The 19,568-nt window shown below is 40.0% G+C and overlaps 1 protein-coding gene across 5 annotated transcripts in view; it reads left to right on the top strand.

Moving 5' to 3' along the window:
• The window catches only part of GLI3 (GLI family zinc finger 3), a 208,255-nt gene that overhangs the window by 104,083 nt on the left and 84,604 nt on the right, over positions 1-19,568 (top strand). For all 5 annotated transcript variants that reach the window (XM_086844807.1, XM_086844790.1, XM_086844815.1 and 2 more), the window contains exon 4: positions 8,183-8,288. In XM_086844807.1, the coding sequence (XP_086700933.1) occupies positions 8,183-8,288 (106 nt within the window). The remainder of the gene's footprint in view (positions 1-8,182; positions 8,289-19,568) is intronic.

Here is a 19,568-nt window from a genome sequence, read left to right as displayed (position 1 = left end):
AAGCTGCTGAGTATAACCTATATCCAGGTGTTTCACACTGTGGTCCAGACCTTCAGCTGCTGAAAATCTGTTTAGCTACAGTGATTTTCCCTGTGCCATACTGATACCCAACTGTTTGAGGTTTGGCCTTTCAAATAGCTTTTAAACTTGATTCTGCTACACAGAAGAGTTCTTAAGTCTCCAAACCATTGTTTAAACAAATAATGTTTGCAGACTGACTCACTGCTGTTTACAAACTTCTAAGAATGTCACCAAAGCTTGTTGAATTACCTAACTTGTCTTCATCTGTTCCCACATCAGATCAGCAGCAATACCATGGGTATTTCTAGTCCCCCCCCCCCTGCCGGTTTCTAGATCTGTTGCCTTTCCTTAGCCACATTTACCTTTGCATCTTACAGGTATTTGTCATTGCTGATGTCAGCTGATATCAGGACATTAAGATGCATTTTTTGAGCTGTGTTGAGCCTTAGGGAATAACCAAGCTGACCTGTGGTAGCACCTCCTTCCTACTGTTCAGGAAGTCCATGTTAAACTTCTGCTTAGAAGTTCTTTGGATTTGAAAGCCTTGGTGTGAGATTTCTTCTTTAGTTCTTACCAGTGTGGATCAGGATTTATTTTGTTTGTAATCTTTTAATTTCCTCAGCTTCCACTTTGTAGCTCACCTTCAACCACTGGAATTTGTAGTGTTCTACAGAAATGGATATGAACAGGTAGATAGGTACAAATTATTTTTGTATATATTGTGGTTATAGATCTAGTTACTCACTGCTTGCAGAGGAGGAAGTGCTGAGGATGTGATCCTTCATACCAAGTAATAAAAGATGGGAAACATTCCAGAGCAGCTGGTTAAAACCACTTGTCTGTGATTCTTGAGAGTTAGACATGGTTGCTCATTTTGGTTTTCATAATTTTTAGGGGTGGTTTTTGAAGTGGTGAAGGCTGCACTGACACATGGTGGCAGGAGCAGCTAGAGGCAGGAGCTGCAAGTATGGCAACTGTGTTGCAAAGGAGAAGCTGAATTACTTTATTACTGCAGGTCCTTTGGATGTAGAAGAGGGAGGGATCTCTTTTGTCAGCTTCCTGGCAGAGGGCAATTTTTCATTTTCTTGCAGAAACCACATTATTAAGTTTTTTTAAGAAATGCTGCATGTGATCCAGAGGTTATGAAAAAGATGTGCTGTGCTCTACCGAGAACCAGCTGTGTTAGGTGAGACAATTATACCTCTACGAAATGGGATGTTGGGGCTCATCATCCTCTCATCTTGAAACCATGGGCCAATGTACAGGTGCTGGGTATATGCAGTTGTGCTCCTCTACACCAATTTTTTTTTAAGGTTCCTTATAGGATGAGGCAGCCAGTATTGCTTGGGTGGAAGGCAGGATATTCCTGATACATTTCCACCAATGTGCTGTTTGTTCTTGGGCAAACTGGGCTAATGGGGTGACTTGGCTTTCCTCCTCTAAAAAGTATGTCCCAAGAGCGTTGTGGGGCAGCAGTGTTTTCCCCACCCTACTCACCAGGCAAGTTCATGGCAGCTTGATTAGGGCAGCACAGAAGAAAGGAGTTCTTTCTTCACTTACCAGTTCATCCATCCAGGTGGAAAGAGTCATTTGCAAATCACTGGGCTGTGATGAGTCATAAATTATGTTCTGAAAGAATTGGAGGCTTTTCTGTTCAAGGTGTTTTGTACATGCAATATATTTATTACCCTGGGAGTCTGTCTCTTACTACTTTTTTTTTCATTTATCTTTTATTTATTTATTTTTATTTCCAGATGGGCAAATGGCAGTGAGCACTGAAGTCTGTTGAATGGACTTAAGAAAGTTTAGTTAGTATTCCAGAAGGCAGTCCTGCTCCTTAGACAGCAGAGTTGCATTGACTGGAAAGAATAATAAAGTGTTCAAACTGAAATCAATCCAGCAGTTATTTAGCCAATACCTGCAGCAAATCTGGCATATTAAAACACCTCTCAGTGCCAGCTGATGAAGCCAGTTCCAGCAACTTTTATTCCAGCACAACGATAACTACTCCTCCCTCAAGTGTTTGGCATAATGGTTGTTGTGGAACTGCTAACAATAAAACATGTTCCCACAAGGTGTTTAGATTTAGAAACTGAAAGTATTAAAATGGATGGCAGGAATTGAAGATGCTCCAGAGTTTTTTTTTTTGTTTTTTTGTTTTTTTTTTTTTTTTACAAAGATAGAAATTATTTTTCAGCCATAACAAGAGCTGGAGCTCTGCTCTGGTTTGTGAGGCTTGGCCTGGAACTTCTGTGGTTTACTTTTAAGATCAGTACATAGGCTCTGTGAGAGTACTACCAGCAGAGAGTAGAAAGGAGAAGTTTGATCATCATTAATACACACAGACACATGGAAAGGAAGTGAGCCAATGGAAAACTGTGTATTCTCTGAATGTGTTACATCTACTGTATGTTACCACAATTAACATTTAGTGCTACTGGAATGGAGAGCACTTGCCCCTTAAAAGTTCTTTTCCTCAATTTCCTTCTGTCTGTTTGTTGGCTTTATACATATACTTGACTTTTTTTTCCTGCTTTGCCATGGCTTTCCTTTTTCCTGTGTAGAATCCCCTTCTCTGTGAAGTCGGATGGTGAGTTAGCTGTGTCCGTGTCAATGTGACTGTGGCCACATTGGAAGCGTGTGTGTGCACGCGCACAGACAGACACACAGAAAAGCATCCTGAGCTAACTGTCTGTAGCACGGCAGCGGATCAGCCTGCAAACAGGCAGTGCTTCAGATGGCAACCAGCCACGCTTGAAGCAGCAGCCCCAGTCACCATAGGGGAACTCTTCAAAGTACACGGAGTTAAGTGCGTGCATTAACGTGTAGCTGTGGCTCAGCCATTTTTTCTTCTGATTAAAGCCTCTGTATGAGCAGACGTAGAAAATATAAATCACCCCTTATTGAAAGAGAACTAAAAAAAACCCTCAGAGACAACATGTGCTCTTATTGAGCCCTAATGCCAGCTGTAATTAAACAGAAATCCAAAAAAAGATCTTTGCTTGGCAACTAAGAACGTAATTCTTGCCATAAAACCTGGCAATACCATTAAGTTCAGATCAGTTGAAGCAAATGTACGTGAAGAAACAGTGGTGCCCTTGGGGACTCTGCAAAGCTGAATATTAGAAAATTCTCATCTGGTGATCAGCTTGCAAACCAAAGGAAGTGTAGAAATTTGCTGGCAAACTCTTCAAAACTGTTCTGCATATTGAAAAGACATTAACAGGGAGGCTATATTTTGCATCCTACTGTATCTGTTACATGTGAAAGGTTGGTACTGTGGTTCAGCACCAAGACTAATGGATTTAAGCAGGAAGGAGATTTCACCTCAGGTTGGATCTGAGATAGAAGTTTTCACCTGGCTCAGCTCTGACATGCAATTTGGTGAGCTGATCGTCCTAATGACAAACGTGCTGAAGCATAACGAGGGCTTCCTGTGTTGGGCTTGGGACCTCTGTTTTCTTGGCCTTGACCTCATGACAAAGGTGCAGACATCGGGGCCACACTGGGTGAGTTCAAGCCAGTGCAGGCATCTTCTGCGGTAGCAAATGTTTTCTTGATGTGCTGAAAAATGCAGCTTGTCATTTCAGCAGCAGTCTCCCTCAAGCGTTTGGCAGGAATCACAAGGTGCTTGAGCAAGTCAGCTGGCTGAGGGCAGAGTGTTTTACTAGTATCACCATCACAGCCGACATTCCCAAATGTAGTGATCCCCTACGTAAGGCTTATTTGAGAGACTACAGACTGTACAGAAAAGTTATCACAAACTTCAGTGAGCTTCATAGCTGCCTAATGCTTCTGCCATCATCTCAGGGTGTTGCACAGCACCTTTGAGCCAGCTGGCATCACCCCCCTTTCCAACAAGTCTTGCTGTGAATTGCATCTCATCAGACTTCAATTCAGGTTTGCTGTTCAGCATCAAGGATCATACATACCTGTCCTTTCTCCCAGTTTCTTTCTCTTGATGTTGCAGCAGACTTCGGTTGTAGACTAGGAGAGAACAAGAGTAGGTCTCTTTTTTCCTGTATGGGAATGATTGTAATTGGAGAGAGATGATCCTATTCACTTCTTTAAGAAGGCAAGAATGGTTCTTGAAGGAGAAATAAGAAGGCAGGTTTTGCACAACAGAAAGTCAGCATAAATTGACATATTTTCCAGAAAATCTCACAGTGATAGAATTGATGAGTTTGTAGCATTACAGGCAAGCTGTGTCTCCCACTTTGTTTTAAGTAGATCCCACTAGCTGTGCAGGACACAGGAGAGTATCTGAAGGAAGCTTACAGTAGTAGGCAGCAGACAATTCAGAAGGCAGCAACAGCTACCAGACTCAGCAATGTGTGAGCAATGTCTTCAAATGTATTTCCAGTGCTTTGGCATGTCCTTAAAAGTTCTTGAAAACAGTGGAATTTCTGCACAGAATCAGGTACTTCTAATGAGTTGAAGCTGAGGGCTGCAAATACACCACAGCCAGCTGTGTGTACTGTACACTTACATCAGCCTCTGCAAGGATGGGCCCAGGAAGTCACAGTTGCATTTGGATGTCTGTAAGAAAACTGCCTGGCATATTCTGTGTAAGTTTGCTTCATAGCTAGAATTTTTAAGAAGGTCATAAGTAATTTCCTTAGCAGAATAGGAAGTTAGATTTTATCGATTTGTTTTGGTGAGAGGAGTTTCTCCTTGCTGAAGATAAGAGTTTTTGTCCTCACAGTTTAAATGAATTAATGAAAACATTGTCAGAGCAGCTATCCTGTCTTAGCCACAGAGTTTTTCCCTGGATTTCTAGATAGGTAAAGCATCTCACACAAAAAAACATGGCTCAGATAGGTTCAGATTCAATTCTAGCCTCATTAGTCTCAGTTTTTTACTTACCTACAGTATCAATAATTGTGGCAGAATGTGCCGTTAATATTCTGATGGTGCTTTTAATGAAATAGTTACTGGGTGGGATATGAAAAGTCAATGTGAAACTAGCAACAGCCTCAGTAACTGCTTTATAAACTTATTATCTATTTCCATAGAAATACATGTAAACTGATTACATTTTATGCCATTTTAAGTGAATTCCAAGTGAAGCCCTGGACGATGGGTGCTCCCTGATCTCAGAGTTTTTCCATGTAAATATTCAGTGCTTTTCAAAGTGGAGTGGTCTTGGGCCCCCACGCACGTTAAATTTACCAGCTGCTTTTGTGCTGAGGGCTGACCCAACACGGCAGGATTTGATTTTCATCTGTAAAATTGACTCCACCAGTTCTATAGTTCTGTACATTATTCTCCCTGTCTCCCATTTAGCATGTTAGTCTGCTGACAGTAGAGTACACAGCACTTAGCAGCTGGTTTGTGGAACCATCAGTCAGGAAATTGTATGATAAATAGGAGGTAGCCAGGTTTAGTGGCACTTTATTCTGCTTCAGCAGTTTTAGCCTGACTTTGGAAAAGTCATCATGTGGTTTTTCTTAAGGGTTGCAACAAGAGATGGCTACAGTGTAGTAACTTATTACACATACACTTGAGTTACGATGTTCACCAGCTGTATTGCTCATGTGTAAATAATAAACTTTGAGATGGATAATTATGTTGGGGTTTGATATGCAGCTCTGCTCCGGACAGCTCAGGGCTGACAGAGACAGCTCCCTGTGCCATGATGGAGTACGGCTGTTTCCCAGATGGAAACTACAAACAAGATGCAACCAAGATATACAAAGGAGCTTAATGTGAGAGGACTGAAAAAGATGTTCTTGGAGATTTATAGCCTATGCATAAATAAAACTTGTTGACGATATGTACTGCATAAGCCCCACAAAGAAAAATACCTTTTTTTGGGTTGCTTAACAGTAAGTTTCCATTTCTCAGCAGAAAGTAAATAGATCTCCAGAAGGGTCAAATGGTGTTTCACTACATAATTACTTGGACTGCTTTTAATGGATAGATGGTCTAGCTGGGTGAGGGTGGGACAGTGAGGAAGCATGGCATCCTGAGTGGGGTTTCATGTTTTGGCCAGGGGAAGCACTTCCTGTCTGACATGAATATGTGTTGCAAAATCTCTATGGTCTTACCTGTGCTCTCAAGACAAGAGTCTCACTCTTTGAAGGAGATGCACAGAGCAGAGAAGGATTTCCCTGTGCTTTTATGAGGGTATGAGTGACTTCCTTTTTTTGCTGAAAAAAATGGTGGCAGACTTTGTATTGTGAAATGCTAGACATCTGCTTTGAAACCTCCGCTGTAGTCAAATACCAGTTTAGCAGGGAAGAGGGCAGGCAGGGGGATGTGGTAAAACACACTTCCCATGTCCCTTTTCTGCTTTGCCTTAGTGTCTGCTGGGGAATGTGTTTCAGGAGGTGGCAGCAAGCATTCTCCACTCAGACAATGACAGTATGTTCCTGATCATCTGTGACCCATTTTTTTACCTCCATTGAAGAATACGAGTAGTTGGCATGGGGAGTGAAGCTCATAAGAGATTGCATGCCAAGGTCCAGTTGGTGCAGCAGAACCAGAATTAAACACACTGTGAGTTTGAGCTCCCAGCTTTTACATCATAAGCCACAATTATTTTTCATTTATGGTGCCTAAGTCAGTAAATGGCTGAAATGTGTTGTGGCTAATCACATGCTGATGCCTTTCACGAAATCAAGCCGTGTAACTGGACAGTCTATGTCAGATGTTTCCAGGCTTTCTTGAAATACTGGGAATATTTCCTTAGAAATTATTTCCCCTTCATCCCCTGTGTGTATTCCCTCAGGGCAATGAGGTTTGTTCCTCTCATTCTTCTCTCACTTCAAAATACAATAATAAAGCAACCTAACTTTTTAAAACATGATGAGGAAAAATCCTTTTATTTTTTTTTAACTGTGTCTAGTTGGGACCAGGGAACTGCTTTCACAAATAATACTATCTAAGAGGAGGTTTGTATTTTGCTCAATAGGAAAGGTGGGCAATATAAAGAAAAGATACCTTCAAGAGCTGGTGTGCAAAACTGGAGTAGAATTAATTTTACTGGCAGCACACAACTGAAGTCTTCTTTTTTTCTAGAAACATTTTATTAAATCCATGACATGACCTAATGTGTGTACTTCTCAGCCTTTAGTGACAGATAAACACATGACATCAGCCAGAGTGGCAATTGGGTAATGATTGTGCAGGATCAGTTTGTTTCATGCCACTGGAGGTGCTTAACATCAGTGCATAACATTTTGAGGCGCACAGATTGCAGCGGTGTGCTGGTGGGGAGAGCTGTGCTCTGTGTGAACTGTGCCCCTCCAAGCTGGGAGGCAATCCAGCTGCAGAAGCCGTGGGGAGGGCAGGCCAGTGCCTGACTCCTCAGGGCAGGGCCCATGGGGGTGTCAGGGGCGCATTCTCCCTTTTGTCAGCCTGTCTCTGAGGCTCTGCGGAAACAGCGGGGAGCGGGAGTTCTGACAGCTGCAAAATCCCCCATCCTGTGGAAGCCATGGAGGAGACAGAGCAGGGAAGCTGACTGCAGCCATGAGTGCCTGGGTCTCCAGCCACGGGGACAAAGAAAGCACCCTTCCTTTATAAGAGCTGGGTATGAAATGAGTTCCTCTGTCCTCACACACATTCCTCCAGGTTCAGACATTGGTGTGGTGCACTTAAACGTCTCCAATATGGCCCTTCCCAGTCGCATTGGCCTTTGAGTATTGTTGTCTGATTTACTCCAGTTTTGCTTATATTTATTTCTCAGTCACTTCAGTTTGGCTTTCTGTTGTAGGACTGTGTGTACAGCTCTGAGGAAATACTTTTTTATTGCATTGTATTCTCTGCTTAGGCTTTTTGTCCTGGGAAGTTTTTTTTTTTCTTGTTTTAATACAAAATAAATAAATCAGGAATGCTTATGAAAGCCATGATGGTCCTTTTGATCTGATGCTTCGCATATGGGCACATAATTATTTATTAAAGACATTTTTTATGCCCATTTCCATTTAAGCTATAAAAAGAGAATATTAAAATTAGTAAATACATATTCATGCAAACACTGTGGGCCAAATTCTTCTCTCAGACAGACCTGACTGACAGCAGCATGGAAAGAGATTGTGACCCCTAAGTCATAGCACTCTTAACACATTGTTTTCAGTATCTGTTCTGTCTTTATGAATGTTGTTTTTAAAGAATCATTGGAGATACTCAGATCTGGGAACCTCGCTTGTTTTTTCAGATCCTCCTCACCTTTTTCCAGCATTCCACCCTCCTGTACCAATTGATGCGAGACATCATGAGGGACGCTACCATTACGAACCATCTCCCATTCCTCCTCTGCATGTGTGAGTATTCAGTGTTCCCCCTTGCTTCCTGCAAGAATGGACAAATACATGAACCTGTGCAATGCTTGAAACATGTATCTGGAGCACTTTTCTAGTCTTGCCAGAGTACGAGATTTACTTTTGGAAAATACTGAGTTTATCTGTTCATAAAGCAAAAAACCCATGCTGGTGCTTGAGGAATTCCTCTTACAATAGGTAGCTGGCAAAGGTTACTTATGTGTTTTGCTGACGTTTATTCTGTATTATGTCATTCTATAAAGGCTAAATTTTGAAGTGCTGAGCCCTGTGAAATACAGTCAGATAAACATGTATTTAATCTGTATTAAGCTTGGTATTCTTCATAGCTAAAATTTCCTTTCATGCCAAAGGTTTGTTTACAAAACAACCAAAAGGTTGGGGTTTTTTCCTAGTGACTTCTACGAAGCATAATGAAATTTTTGGTAAATTTTCTTAGTCCCTGTTGTGTGCACATATAGGCAGTCGGTTGATTGATGGGAATGTCACCCAAACAAAATGGCAAATGTGATAGAGCACATGGTTTACACAAAGATAAAAGAAATGAATACCAGTGATAACATGCATTAGAAAAGGATGGTAGTAGTGAAATCCTGTAGAAATAAATTTTATCTTATTCTGTATAGGGAGACGGGCATCAGCATTGCAGAATAAACCAGTAGATGCGTCCAGAAAACTGCTAAATACCATTTAAAATGGAGCCGAAAAGCAGGGCTTGGTACTTCACTAAAAGGCTTGATGTATACATTTAATCATATCTACTAATCACCTCTCACACTGAGAAAATACAAGAAGAAAAGCACAAGTAATACTTTGAAGAATAATGCTAGTTGTTTAGATGGCAGATTGCTTTTCTATGGCTATTAGTTACAGCTGTGTAATTACATATATGCAGAAGAAAAATGAAGTTGTTTTAAAACAAGTCCTCCTCTGTGAGCAGAATTAATTGATATTAACAATCCTAACTACATGCCCAAGTACACACACAATATTTTACTAACAGGTTTTTTTGGGTCAGTCTTCTATTACTGAATTGTAATTTCAGAGCAAATTTGCCTGGAGGTAAGTAATAAATCTGTGTTGCAGTCTTTTTGGGCATTAGAGGGAAAGTGGGTATTTATAGAAAGAGAGAGCACAGAAATTCGTGATTTATTCCTCAGGGTTCCTCAGATGCATCACCATTTACACCACAATCTACCACATAATAAAGTACACTCAAATACATGCTTAAATTTGCTGCTAAATACTGTTGTAAGCTGAAGGTGGCAGGCTCAGACAGTCATTACAGGGTCATCCTACATTTTGCAGTGCAGTCAATATTCTACATGGATGGATGTTTTTTGGATGTTTTGGAGCTGGGGGAGATGATCCTGCCCATTCTGAAGCTAGTGGGGGATTTGCCTTTCTCTTTGTATTGGGCAGATGGGGTAGGGAGTTGTAACCTGCATCAGCAGAGGACCATCATCCAAGACACAAGTACTGCTTACCGGCTTGGAAGAGGCTTCTGGAAGTCTCTGCCATGTGGGACCCTTCCTGACTGCATTTGCTGAGCTGAGCCCTTCCTGGAGCCTCAGTCCCATGAACCCAGTCCATAGCATGGCACCCCAGTCCCCAAGCAGGTCTTTTGGGTGGGTAGACCACTGTCACCTGCTTTGGATGACAGTGGGAAATCAGGACTAGCAGTCTACACTGTTCTCAGTGCCAAGATTTCTGTAAGAGTCCCAAAATACGTTGGAAATGCCTCTTTCGTACTTTGTTTGGCATTCAGGGGTTGTCCCCTCTGACCCCAAAATCATGCTACTTCTATGGAAAGGTGCCCTGCTGTGTGCTCTGCACCCCTGCTCCCTGATTAAGTGGTGATTCATCTGGGCCCTGCAGAGGCAAGGAGACCTTAGCCAGATGCAATGACTGAAGGCAGCTGCTTTAGAAATATACTCTGATATCAGCCCAAGCTTTAAACTCAAAATTGCCTAGATATTGGCCATTTTTCCTCATTGACTTATGTTGATTCTTTTGCTCATTTGGTTTATGTCACCACTGGAATGATGAGCTGTGGTGGACCCTTGGAGCTGTTATGGTTGCTGTAATTTAATATAAATAGGCAATTAAGCAACTTAAAAATCCTTATGGCTTTAGCATCTTTGTGGATGTTAGTGTTTGTCATGCTTCTGCAGTTTTCAGGAAAATATATTAAAGTACATACATGTGAGGTAGGCACGCAGTGGTTTTCTTGCCAAGTTTTACAGAGCCTGGTGTGAGTAGCACTTAGGATCACCTGGGATCACTTGGAGCTATTACTTGAACTGCTGTCCTGGCACCCAAAAAAAAAAAATGAAAAAAAGAAAGAACTGGATTTGAGAAGGTATTTCAGAATTCTGAGAGAAAATGGCAAGAAACCAGTCAGGAAGCAAATGTTTACCTACAGCTTCAACAATTACTTCATTGTATGAGTGGTTTTCTCCTTAGCTTTTTAGTACTCTCAAATGTGTGTATGTAATATAAATTAAAAAGAAAATTTAAAAAAAGGCATGATTTTAGTTATCCAGGCTCCTTGAAATATGTTCCAGAACCTGTCAGGCCTTAGTGGAGTTAGTTTAGGTGTAATACAAGAGCAGAAAAAATGTGAGGACGGCCTTGTCTGCATGGTACCTACAGTGTCTGCACACAATTTTGAACACTGGCCAAATGAAAAAGAAAAAAAGCAGGAATTTTAAAGATGTTACAGAGCTCTCGCATACTTGCAGCTCTAGAAAGGTATATATATATATTTATATGTGTGACCCTTACTGTTTAATTGCTGATGATCAGAACTGTTGCATCCCAAATTTCAGCCTGGAGCCAAATTTTATAATTTGAGTTATAAACCCTTAAAATAAGGGTTTATGTTTATGATCGAATTGCTGACAGATGCTTATGTATAGTAGGACTAGCAGGCATTGCTGTAATTATGCTATCGTATCCTATCATTAAAGATTTCAATTGAAAGAGGTTTATAAATTGCTCTTCCTCTTAGATAAACCACCCTACATTAAGGCATCAACGATATGGTGCAGAATTAAATTAAAATCTCATAAAATGAAATATGTTCTGTATTAGCTGTTTGACACTTAATTTGCCTCTGAATGAGTAGAGGAAATCACAAATTAACCTGCCTTTGTTTTTCCAGCCATGCCTTATTAGGTGTTAGAACAACTGCAATTACAGCCCAATAATAACCCCCAACCCTTATGAATATGTACTGAAATGTGTCACTTTGTGTTACCAAAACCTGGTAGGACTGTGTAGTTATCTAGGAATTTCTACAGTACATCTTTGGTATATACTTCAAGAAGATGTATGAAACTTAAGTTGTTCTTCAGTGGCAATGGAGGAATAGCAGAATTGAGGCTGGACCTCATGTTTTTATTTTATTATTTTGTTTTCTCAAATTCAGTTTTAAAAAATCCAGTAAACTGTAATTTTACATTGAACTAGGAGGTTAAGTTATGCGATAAGCACTATATGATTAAAACTTAACAAAAGAAGTGTTGCTTTAGTAATCACATTCTGTGCTCTTTTTGTTGTTGTTGTTGTTGATCACTTTCCTAATTTCCAAAATTGATTTCTAAAGTATAGTATTAAAGGAGGAGCTGAAGCTTATCTATGGTTTGGTTCTTGATATCTGCTAGGTCATCTATAAGAGTGATGCCTTCTCTGGTTGGTGTGCAGTGATTCAAAATCATGCCACTAATGAGGGTGTTTATTTGAAATTAATACCATGAGTGTGCTATTTTTCTTCAGGATCCAAATCACAAATTCATTATTGGCTGACTTACAGTTGCTTGATGTCTTTGTTTGGAATGAGAGTTGTTAGCAGTGAAGAGAAGAAGAAAAAGGGTATCTTGTATATTTTTATGACAGTGCAAGTGTAAATAACTTTATAGTCCCACAACTTTTAAAACCTATCTTAGCCAGGACGAGAGTTTTTATTTATTAATTAAAAAGTTCCTAAGGCAGAGGCAAAATTCTACTGATGGATTTAAATTCAGTGATTCAGGAAGCTACTATTCTTGGCCATTAATTCATTCATTCCCATGCTTCAGCCAAGTTGCATCAGTAGGTTTTTCCCAGTATGCTTCATTTCAAAGTTGAGTTGGACAGCCTTTGAAGGTGACCTATCCTGGTATTTTCAGGCACTGTTACCGTGGCTGTGGAGGGAATGCACTCCTGCAGAGATGAAGCAGGAGGCAACAGTCAGGTGGCAATATCAGGGATGGCTCTGGGGCAGTGGCTTGTGTAAATTTCGGAGCGGTAAATACATGTGTTGCAGGAGGCTAGTGGAAAGTTAAAGTTTCAGGGCAGAATAAATTACAAGATGCATCATGCACATTTGAAAACATTCATCCATTTAGTCTCCATCTCTTTCTGTTGCTATCCCCTTTCACCGTAGCTCTGGACTGCACATAAGGAAGAGTGAGCAGGTAAATCTGAGGCAAGGTGCACTGATGCCATCCATATGCTTACAGTCGGGGCAGGCTGCCTTTGCCAGGAGGAAGCTGCAAGGTACAGCTGGTGTATTTTAGCTTCCTAGGATCAATGATACTCCAGGCTCCTTTTTTTTCCCCCTAACTGCTGATTGACACTAGCAAGTTTGTCAGTCTTGTGCCCTGAAATAATTCACATGCTGATAACCGTGCGTGTGCCTCACATGAATGCCTTGAGCAGGTATTTTGAACTTTCTCAATGCTCTGGTACTAAACCAAAGCGCTTGTTTTGCTTGCAGTCAGCTCCAAGTTGATAAAAAGGGAGTCTGATTCTTAGATATATTATTTCATACCTAGTTTATACACACATCAGTTAGACAAGGGTGGAAAGAAAAGCAGTTGGGCCCAGACACTCAGCTTTCATCACTGTCTGATTTTGGACCATGCAGAAAAAAGGAGATGCCCAAATGTGAGAAGATTAAAGCATATCCTCAATTATGAGAGAAACTGCTAGCCAGACATTGGATAGGATGTTTACGTTTTCCCAGCCTTGTCACTGACGTTATGATTTTTTCTTTTCATTTTAATTTCTAAGCTCTAATTTCTTTTTTAAAATCTGAGTGTTTAAACCTCTTAAATCTTTTACCTGCTGCTTTACCTTAGTGTACCTCTAAGCTGTAGAGTTGGCAAGGAGTTTGTCAGCTTGTCAGAGCATTCATTGATCCTTTCACAGCGGGAAGGAGAGCCCCACCCAGCATGAAAAACATCACTCATTGAATTGGCTTTAATTACTTTAAGACTTGGAATGGGTTTTACGGTTTAGCCAGGAGCCATCAAAGAAGAAAGACTGGGAAGCTCCTGGGACATGAAAAGATGACTGTAGTTACAGCTTTCCAAAATCATCCGTGAAAGTATTTTCTTTAAACAGGAAGAAATCTTGTATTAAATGGGAAACACCCCAAGAAACGTGTCCCTGGAAGTGAAGTGCAGCATGAAGAATAAGCGGCTGCTAATAGCCTGGAGGATTTTTATAGCAAGCCTCTGAGAAGGAATCAGCATGGTCTGGTGACTCTTTAAGGTTACTCAGAATTTGTTATGCGCCACAGATATGCGTGTTGTAGGCTCTGCAAGCAGCTTGTATCCCTCTTTTCTTAGTGGTATTCAGGGAAGTAAAATACCAGGGCCAGATGCCCACACATAAACTTCAGCAGGTCTTTTTCATTCAGTGGTGGACCTTTTACAAAGCTTGGGAATAGGAAGCTTCTGTCTGGGCTAAAACCGTGATATCTTACTCAGTGTATAGTTTTGCATCATTTAAAATAGTGAGTCAGTGTTTTTTAAAAGTTCAGCTGTTCATTCTTGTTTTTCCTTGTTTACTCTTGGCATTTACCTTAAGATTTGTGGATCATAAATTCTCCTTTGTAAGCTTTGTAATGCTTGCAGAGTAGCTTCAGAAAGGAAGTGTTTTTACAAACTATCTGAAGCTGTGAAAAGTTTGGAAAGCAAATTAGTAGTGGCATGTATTGCATTGCAGATAAAAAGAGGATAACAGTTTCTCTTAAATTTTTAATTCTGAGCTACTTTTTAAAGGAAAAAAGTAGGTTAAAATGTGGATAAAAATAGTTAAATATTTTTGATGTACTGTTTTACATAAGTTCAGTTACATTCATTTGTTTAGGTAAGCTGCAGTCTGAAGTTACTGCACAGTCAGTTCAACTCTTCTGTATTTCGCACTGATTTGCTCTCTTCTAGGAAAAAGCAGTACTTAGAAAAAAAGCTATCTTACTTAATTTCTGCTGAAAAATAAATTCTAGATCAAATAAGGATTCACTGCTAAAACCCATCCCTGTTTTAAGCCAGCACATTTACATGAAAGTCAACAGAATTGCCTCTAAGCACACCAGATTACATTTGGTTCACATCATTCATCTGTTTCTGTGGTGGATAATACTTTGTGACATAATCATTTTCTCTGGAGTAGCTAATTGTAATGCCAAGGAACTACAGATTTATAAAGGAGAAACAATAGCAGTAGATAAATATTGAGTTAACAGAGGCCCTTTGTTCTTTTCATACAGCCAGCTTGATTTCGAGCTGTATTGGGAAGTTGCAGCAATTGAAATTAGAGGAAAGTTTTCGTGAGGTTTTTAATGTAGAAGGAAAAGCTTGTAAAATGTAATGATTTGTTTTGTTGAAAATCCTTGGTAGAAAGTTCCCCCAAATCTTTGGTTAATTTTTTTTTTTTTTTTTTTTTTAATGTTGAAAAAAGCACTCAAGTGGCAGGAGCCCCCAGCCCTAATGAGCAAGACATGCCTCCAGTGGTGGCAGCTGGCCGACCACCTCTCTTTAGCACTCCAGAGCAGCAACAACGCACAGGGTGTCCTCCTGGTGTGATGAAGGGGGAGGAAAAATTGGGGAAAGCCCTCGGGAACACTCCTCCCATGGTCTAAAGGGGTTTGGTTGCTTTATTCCCATCTGAGACTTAGAGAGGCACAGGTTTGTCTGGTGGAGCCCAGTCCAGCGAAAGGGATTCTTTAAGAGGTTTTTACGGATTATGCTGTTGCAGAGGAGCAGTTCCAAGGTTTATCAGCAGTAAGGTGTCTATCAGCACTCGTCAGCACTGCCATTTAGCTGATTTACCCCATCTGGGCAGTTAACAGTCCTTAGATGAATTCTTGGCTGCCAGTGAGAAGTGGTTCCCTAAGGCGGGCTTTCATACCAGCATGAATTAAGGGATGATGGAAGCAAAAAGAATGGCCAGCAAAGTTATGCCTCAGGTCACTGTTCTGTGTAACATTTTTCTGCAGACTGAGGAATAACTAGACATGATTTCAAGCTGTTTGGGTGCTTGCTGTGTGCAGATGTGTGTACAAGTGTGCCAGTTTGTGTGTGTGTGCATGTATTCTCTTTACATAACAGGGTGAGTATCTTTCCTTACATTTGTCATGGACTGAGTAATTTTAGATCTCTGCAGTTAAAAGAAATGCAAGGAGCTACTCAGAGTGTGAGAAAGATGGAAAATTAGAGCAAAATGTTAACGAAATACTTAGAAAAAATATTTGATAGCAAAACCTTTGAGAACATGTCGATCATTACCTTCATTTAACATTTAAAAAAAATATATATTGAATAGCAGCAATGCTTGAGTTCTGCTGCTTGAAATTTCTATTATCTCATTCTGTTATCAGCTGCAAAGAATGCAAGCTCTAAATATAGTGCACATTCAAAGGCTCTGAGCCTGTGGTTTCTTGGACAAAATTCCTGTGTTCTTTGTGCTGTAGTCAGCAGTATTAGTCGAGTGAGCAGATATTGACTGTGGTATTCACGTGCAGTGAACCAGAAGCAAGCCAACTCTATAGAGGCTGCTGTCAAACTTGTTGCAGTAGCCTGTGAGGTACTGGACTGTGACAGACTCCTTTTTTTTCAGTACAGTTCTTCCACTCATGTTAAATCTTGCTTCAAAGAGAGCTGAAATGTTACAGTCTTAGTGGGGATTTTTCTTTTTTGTTTTTTTCCTTTCTTTTTTTAAAGCATACCTATGAGATTCCTGTGTTGTGATTGGAAGTTACCTAAAGTTAGAGTAGTTATAAACTCCAAGAAATGTGAGTAATGAGCAGGATGTGTTGTAGGAACATAGAGCATCTTCATCACACTCTCACACAATCTTTCCTTGACTTAAACTCCGTCCTCCCCCAACAAAGACATCAAGTTCTAGAATCTTGGAGTATGGACTGAATGTAGTTGAGAGTTTTCCTTTCCCAAAGGACGAAAAAAACAGAAGTTAAATTAACACCTTGTTTCCCTTTTTGGCATCACCTACTCATACCACTATATTATATATTATATATTATATATTATATATTATATATTATATATTATATATTATATATTATATATTATATATTATATATTATATATTATATATTATATATTATATATTATATATTATATATTATATATTAATATTTGTGTGTGTGTGTGTAAGTCTATATTTGTTTACATATCTGTAGCAAAACATAGGCTGTTGAAGCTGTGCTTCTGAGATGTAGGAGACTAAATAGCTGTCCTTTGCATATTCTGTGTTGTGTGATGCTAGGAAAAACCCAATGATACCTTAATTTCACTGCAAGGGTTGTGTTTTGTGTTCAATGGGTGTTTCATCACTGCAGCGTGGACCAGGCTGAGCTCTCACTGATGACTGATGTTATTGAATAATAGAGGAAAAAAATTAAAGAAAAATGTTATTCTGTTTGATTTTTGCTTTTAGGATGCATGACCAAGAGATGGCTTGGGACCTTATGTCAGGGTAATATTTACATTGAAGCTGGACCCCATGAAGTTGCCACTAAAGACCAGGTGCTTAATCCTTTCCAGCACCAAATGTGTAGGTCTGAATTTACAGTAGATTATGATTGCATTTATAGTCAGCTTTATAGGTGTGTTGGCAATTTTCTGGAGACTCTGTGGAGGTTAGACACAGAGGCAAAACATCCTGCAGCTCATGAGTCAGGAGTACAAAGCTTCTGAAGGAATGAACTAACTTACATCTTTTTGAAAGCATTATTTATGAGGTGTTGTGTCCATTGGTGTTAAGGATCAACAGAAAATTAGGGAGTATTTCACATCAGGGAGAATTTCTAAACATATCAGATTTAAGTTGCTATCTCTTTAAAGATACACATCTTTCAGTCCTGTATCTCCTGTTGAAATTCAGCCTAGATTTATCATGCCTTTTCCACTGGCCCGTGGAAGAAAAGATTGATAGTCTAGTCCAGTTTATAGAGGCCACCAACGCAAATAGCCCCATTTAACAACATTGTAGACAGATTTGGCAGAGAGAGCAGTAGCTGAATGACCAGGGGCAATCAGGTGTTCTCTGCTTTACCCTGGAAGATCACTATCAGTGTATATCATCAAGACAGTACCAAGAAAGCTTGTGTAGCCTGCCTCTGTCTTCGTTTGCGTGCTTGTTCCTTGGACATCAGGCTTCCATCCTGACACCTTTTCTGGGAACTGTGTTTCTAGTCCTGTGAATAGATTGAATTGCAGAGGTGCCGGGGGAGCAAATGTGTAGCTTGTGCAGGTGTGTTCCAAGCTGGCCAAGTTGTTCTCCTTAGGGTTTTCGTTTACACACCCGGCTACCTACTCTGTTTAGAGACCTAATAATGCTTCCAACATATAGATAATTACCTCAAAGATTTCAAAACTGAATTTACTACTTTTCAAAAAAAAAAAAAAAATGCAGCCAGAATATTATTTTCCTTTACACTTGTTAAAAGTTACAGGTTTGCCCAGGAAATATTTTTAACTCCAGTTTTTCACACAAGTAGAACAAGAGTAGCAGTGCAAGGACTTTATCTCTTGTTTCTTTTGTTGGCTATAGTGTTCCAGCCATTATATGTTTACCATTTGTTAGGACTAGTACTCTGGACTATGTAGCAGCAAAATGTCTTTCAGTGCTTGCAGGATCAAAGAGCTGGCCTGAAGGAGACAGGACTTCTCAGCCTGGCATGAGAACTGAGTGTTTTCCTGATCTCTGGTTGCACTTCAGCCAGCTCCCATACCTTCAATCGGACCTTCAATAGTGGCAGAAAGAATAGAAGGGGCCCTTAGCAGAATATCTTTCTTCCTCTCTTGTACCTTAGTAGCATTCACCTTTGATGTATGTGGTGCTTCATGTACCTGTGAATCCTGCTGCCCTCGTGATTGTTGGTGCTGATCTGAGACTAGCGCACCTGCTGTTTGTGGTGGTGCTTGGAGGACGGGAAAAGCTTGGAAGTCGTGTTTTCATAAGGTCACCCCTTGACTCCAGTCCTGAGTACAGCATAAATGTGTTCTGTGCAGCTGATACTGTCATTCAGGTGCTGTCTCAAAATGGCTTTTCTTTCCCAAATCATGTATTTGTCTAGGGGAAGGGGGAGGATGCATTTCAGAAAATAATCTGTTTGTTTTATACAGAAATGTGTATATATATATGAAATTCTATTCCGGAGTTTCTATAGATTTGTATAATCTATTTTTTTTTCCTGCTGCATGTAGTTTTAGATGAGAAATGCCAGCTGATACTCTGTTCAGTAACAGTCACTAATCCCTGTGAATATCAATTTTGGGCTGTCTGTTGATGATAGTACGAAGGTTTGAAGCAAATCCAACCATACCTTAACAGAAATGATTAATGCTGAACCTTCACATCACTGGTTTGTCAGGACTGTAGTCCTGTAAAGTTAGAATTTTAGTCAAATGTTCCCTTCACAATCAAATACGGGTAGCAAGTGCAATAGGAGAAATACTCAGTCCCTGAATTTCTCTTTTGTTATTGCCAACTTGTTTCTGTTTTAAACAGTGAAGTTTTAATTTTATTATATAAAAGAATTAAAGACAAGTTTTCCTTCCTTCCCATATCCTAGTTTTGTAATATTATGAACATGACTTAGAGTAGGTACTGGAAATGAAAGGGTTTGTTGTGGTTTGGTTTTGAATTTGGGAAAAGAGTGTTTCTTAGCATTACAGAACAGATGCTGAGGACAGTGTTCATTTGAGGTAATGTGAGAAGCATTTTTGGTGCTTTTCCAGGAGAAGGAGCACCTGCCTTAATGGGAGGAGGGAGTTAAGGGAAGAAGAGAAGCTAGAATTTACTGGAACAATGGTGTGCAAAAACTCATTCTTGAGTCTGAGGCAGGAAGAGTTTAGAAAAATCATAAGTGAATGAATGAGTTGAGGAGAAAGGTTCCAAAATATTAAAAGCGATAAAAGCTTCATTCTCTAAAAATAAAAATAAAAAACCCATTAAATTATGACAGTA

The sequence above is a fragment of the Cyanistes caeruleus genome, chromosome 1 (assembly GCF_971803275.1).
Source record: "Cyanistes caeruleus chromosome 1, bCyaCae1.hap1.1, whole genome shotgun sequence".
NCBI lineage: Eukaryota > Metazoa > Chordata > Aves > Passeriformes > Paridae > Cyanistes > Cyanistes caeruleus.
Note: the sequence above shows the minus strand (reverse complement) of the source record. Positions and strands in the feature narration are given on the sequence as shown.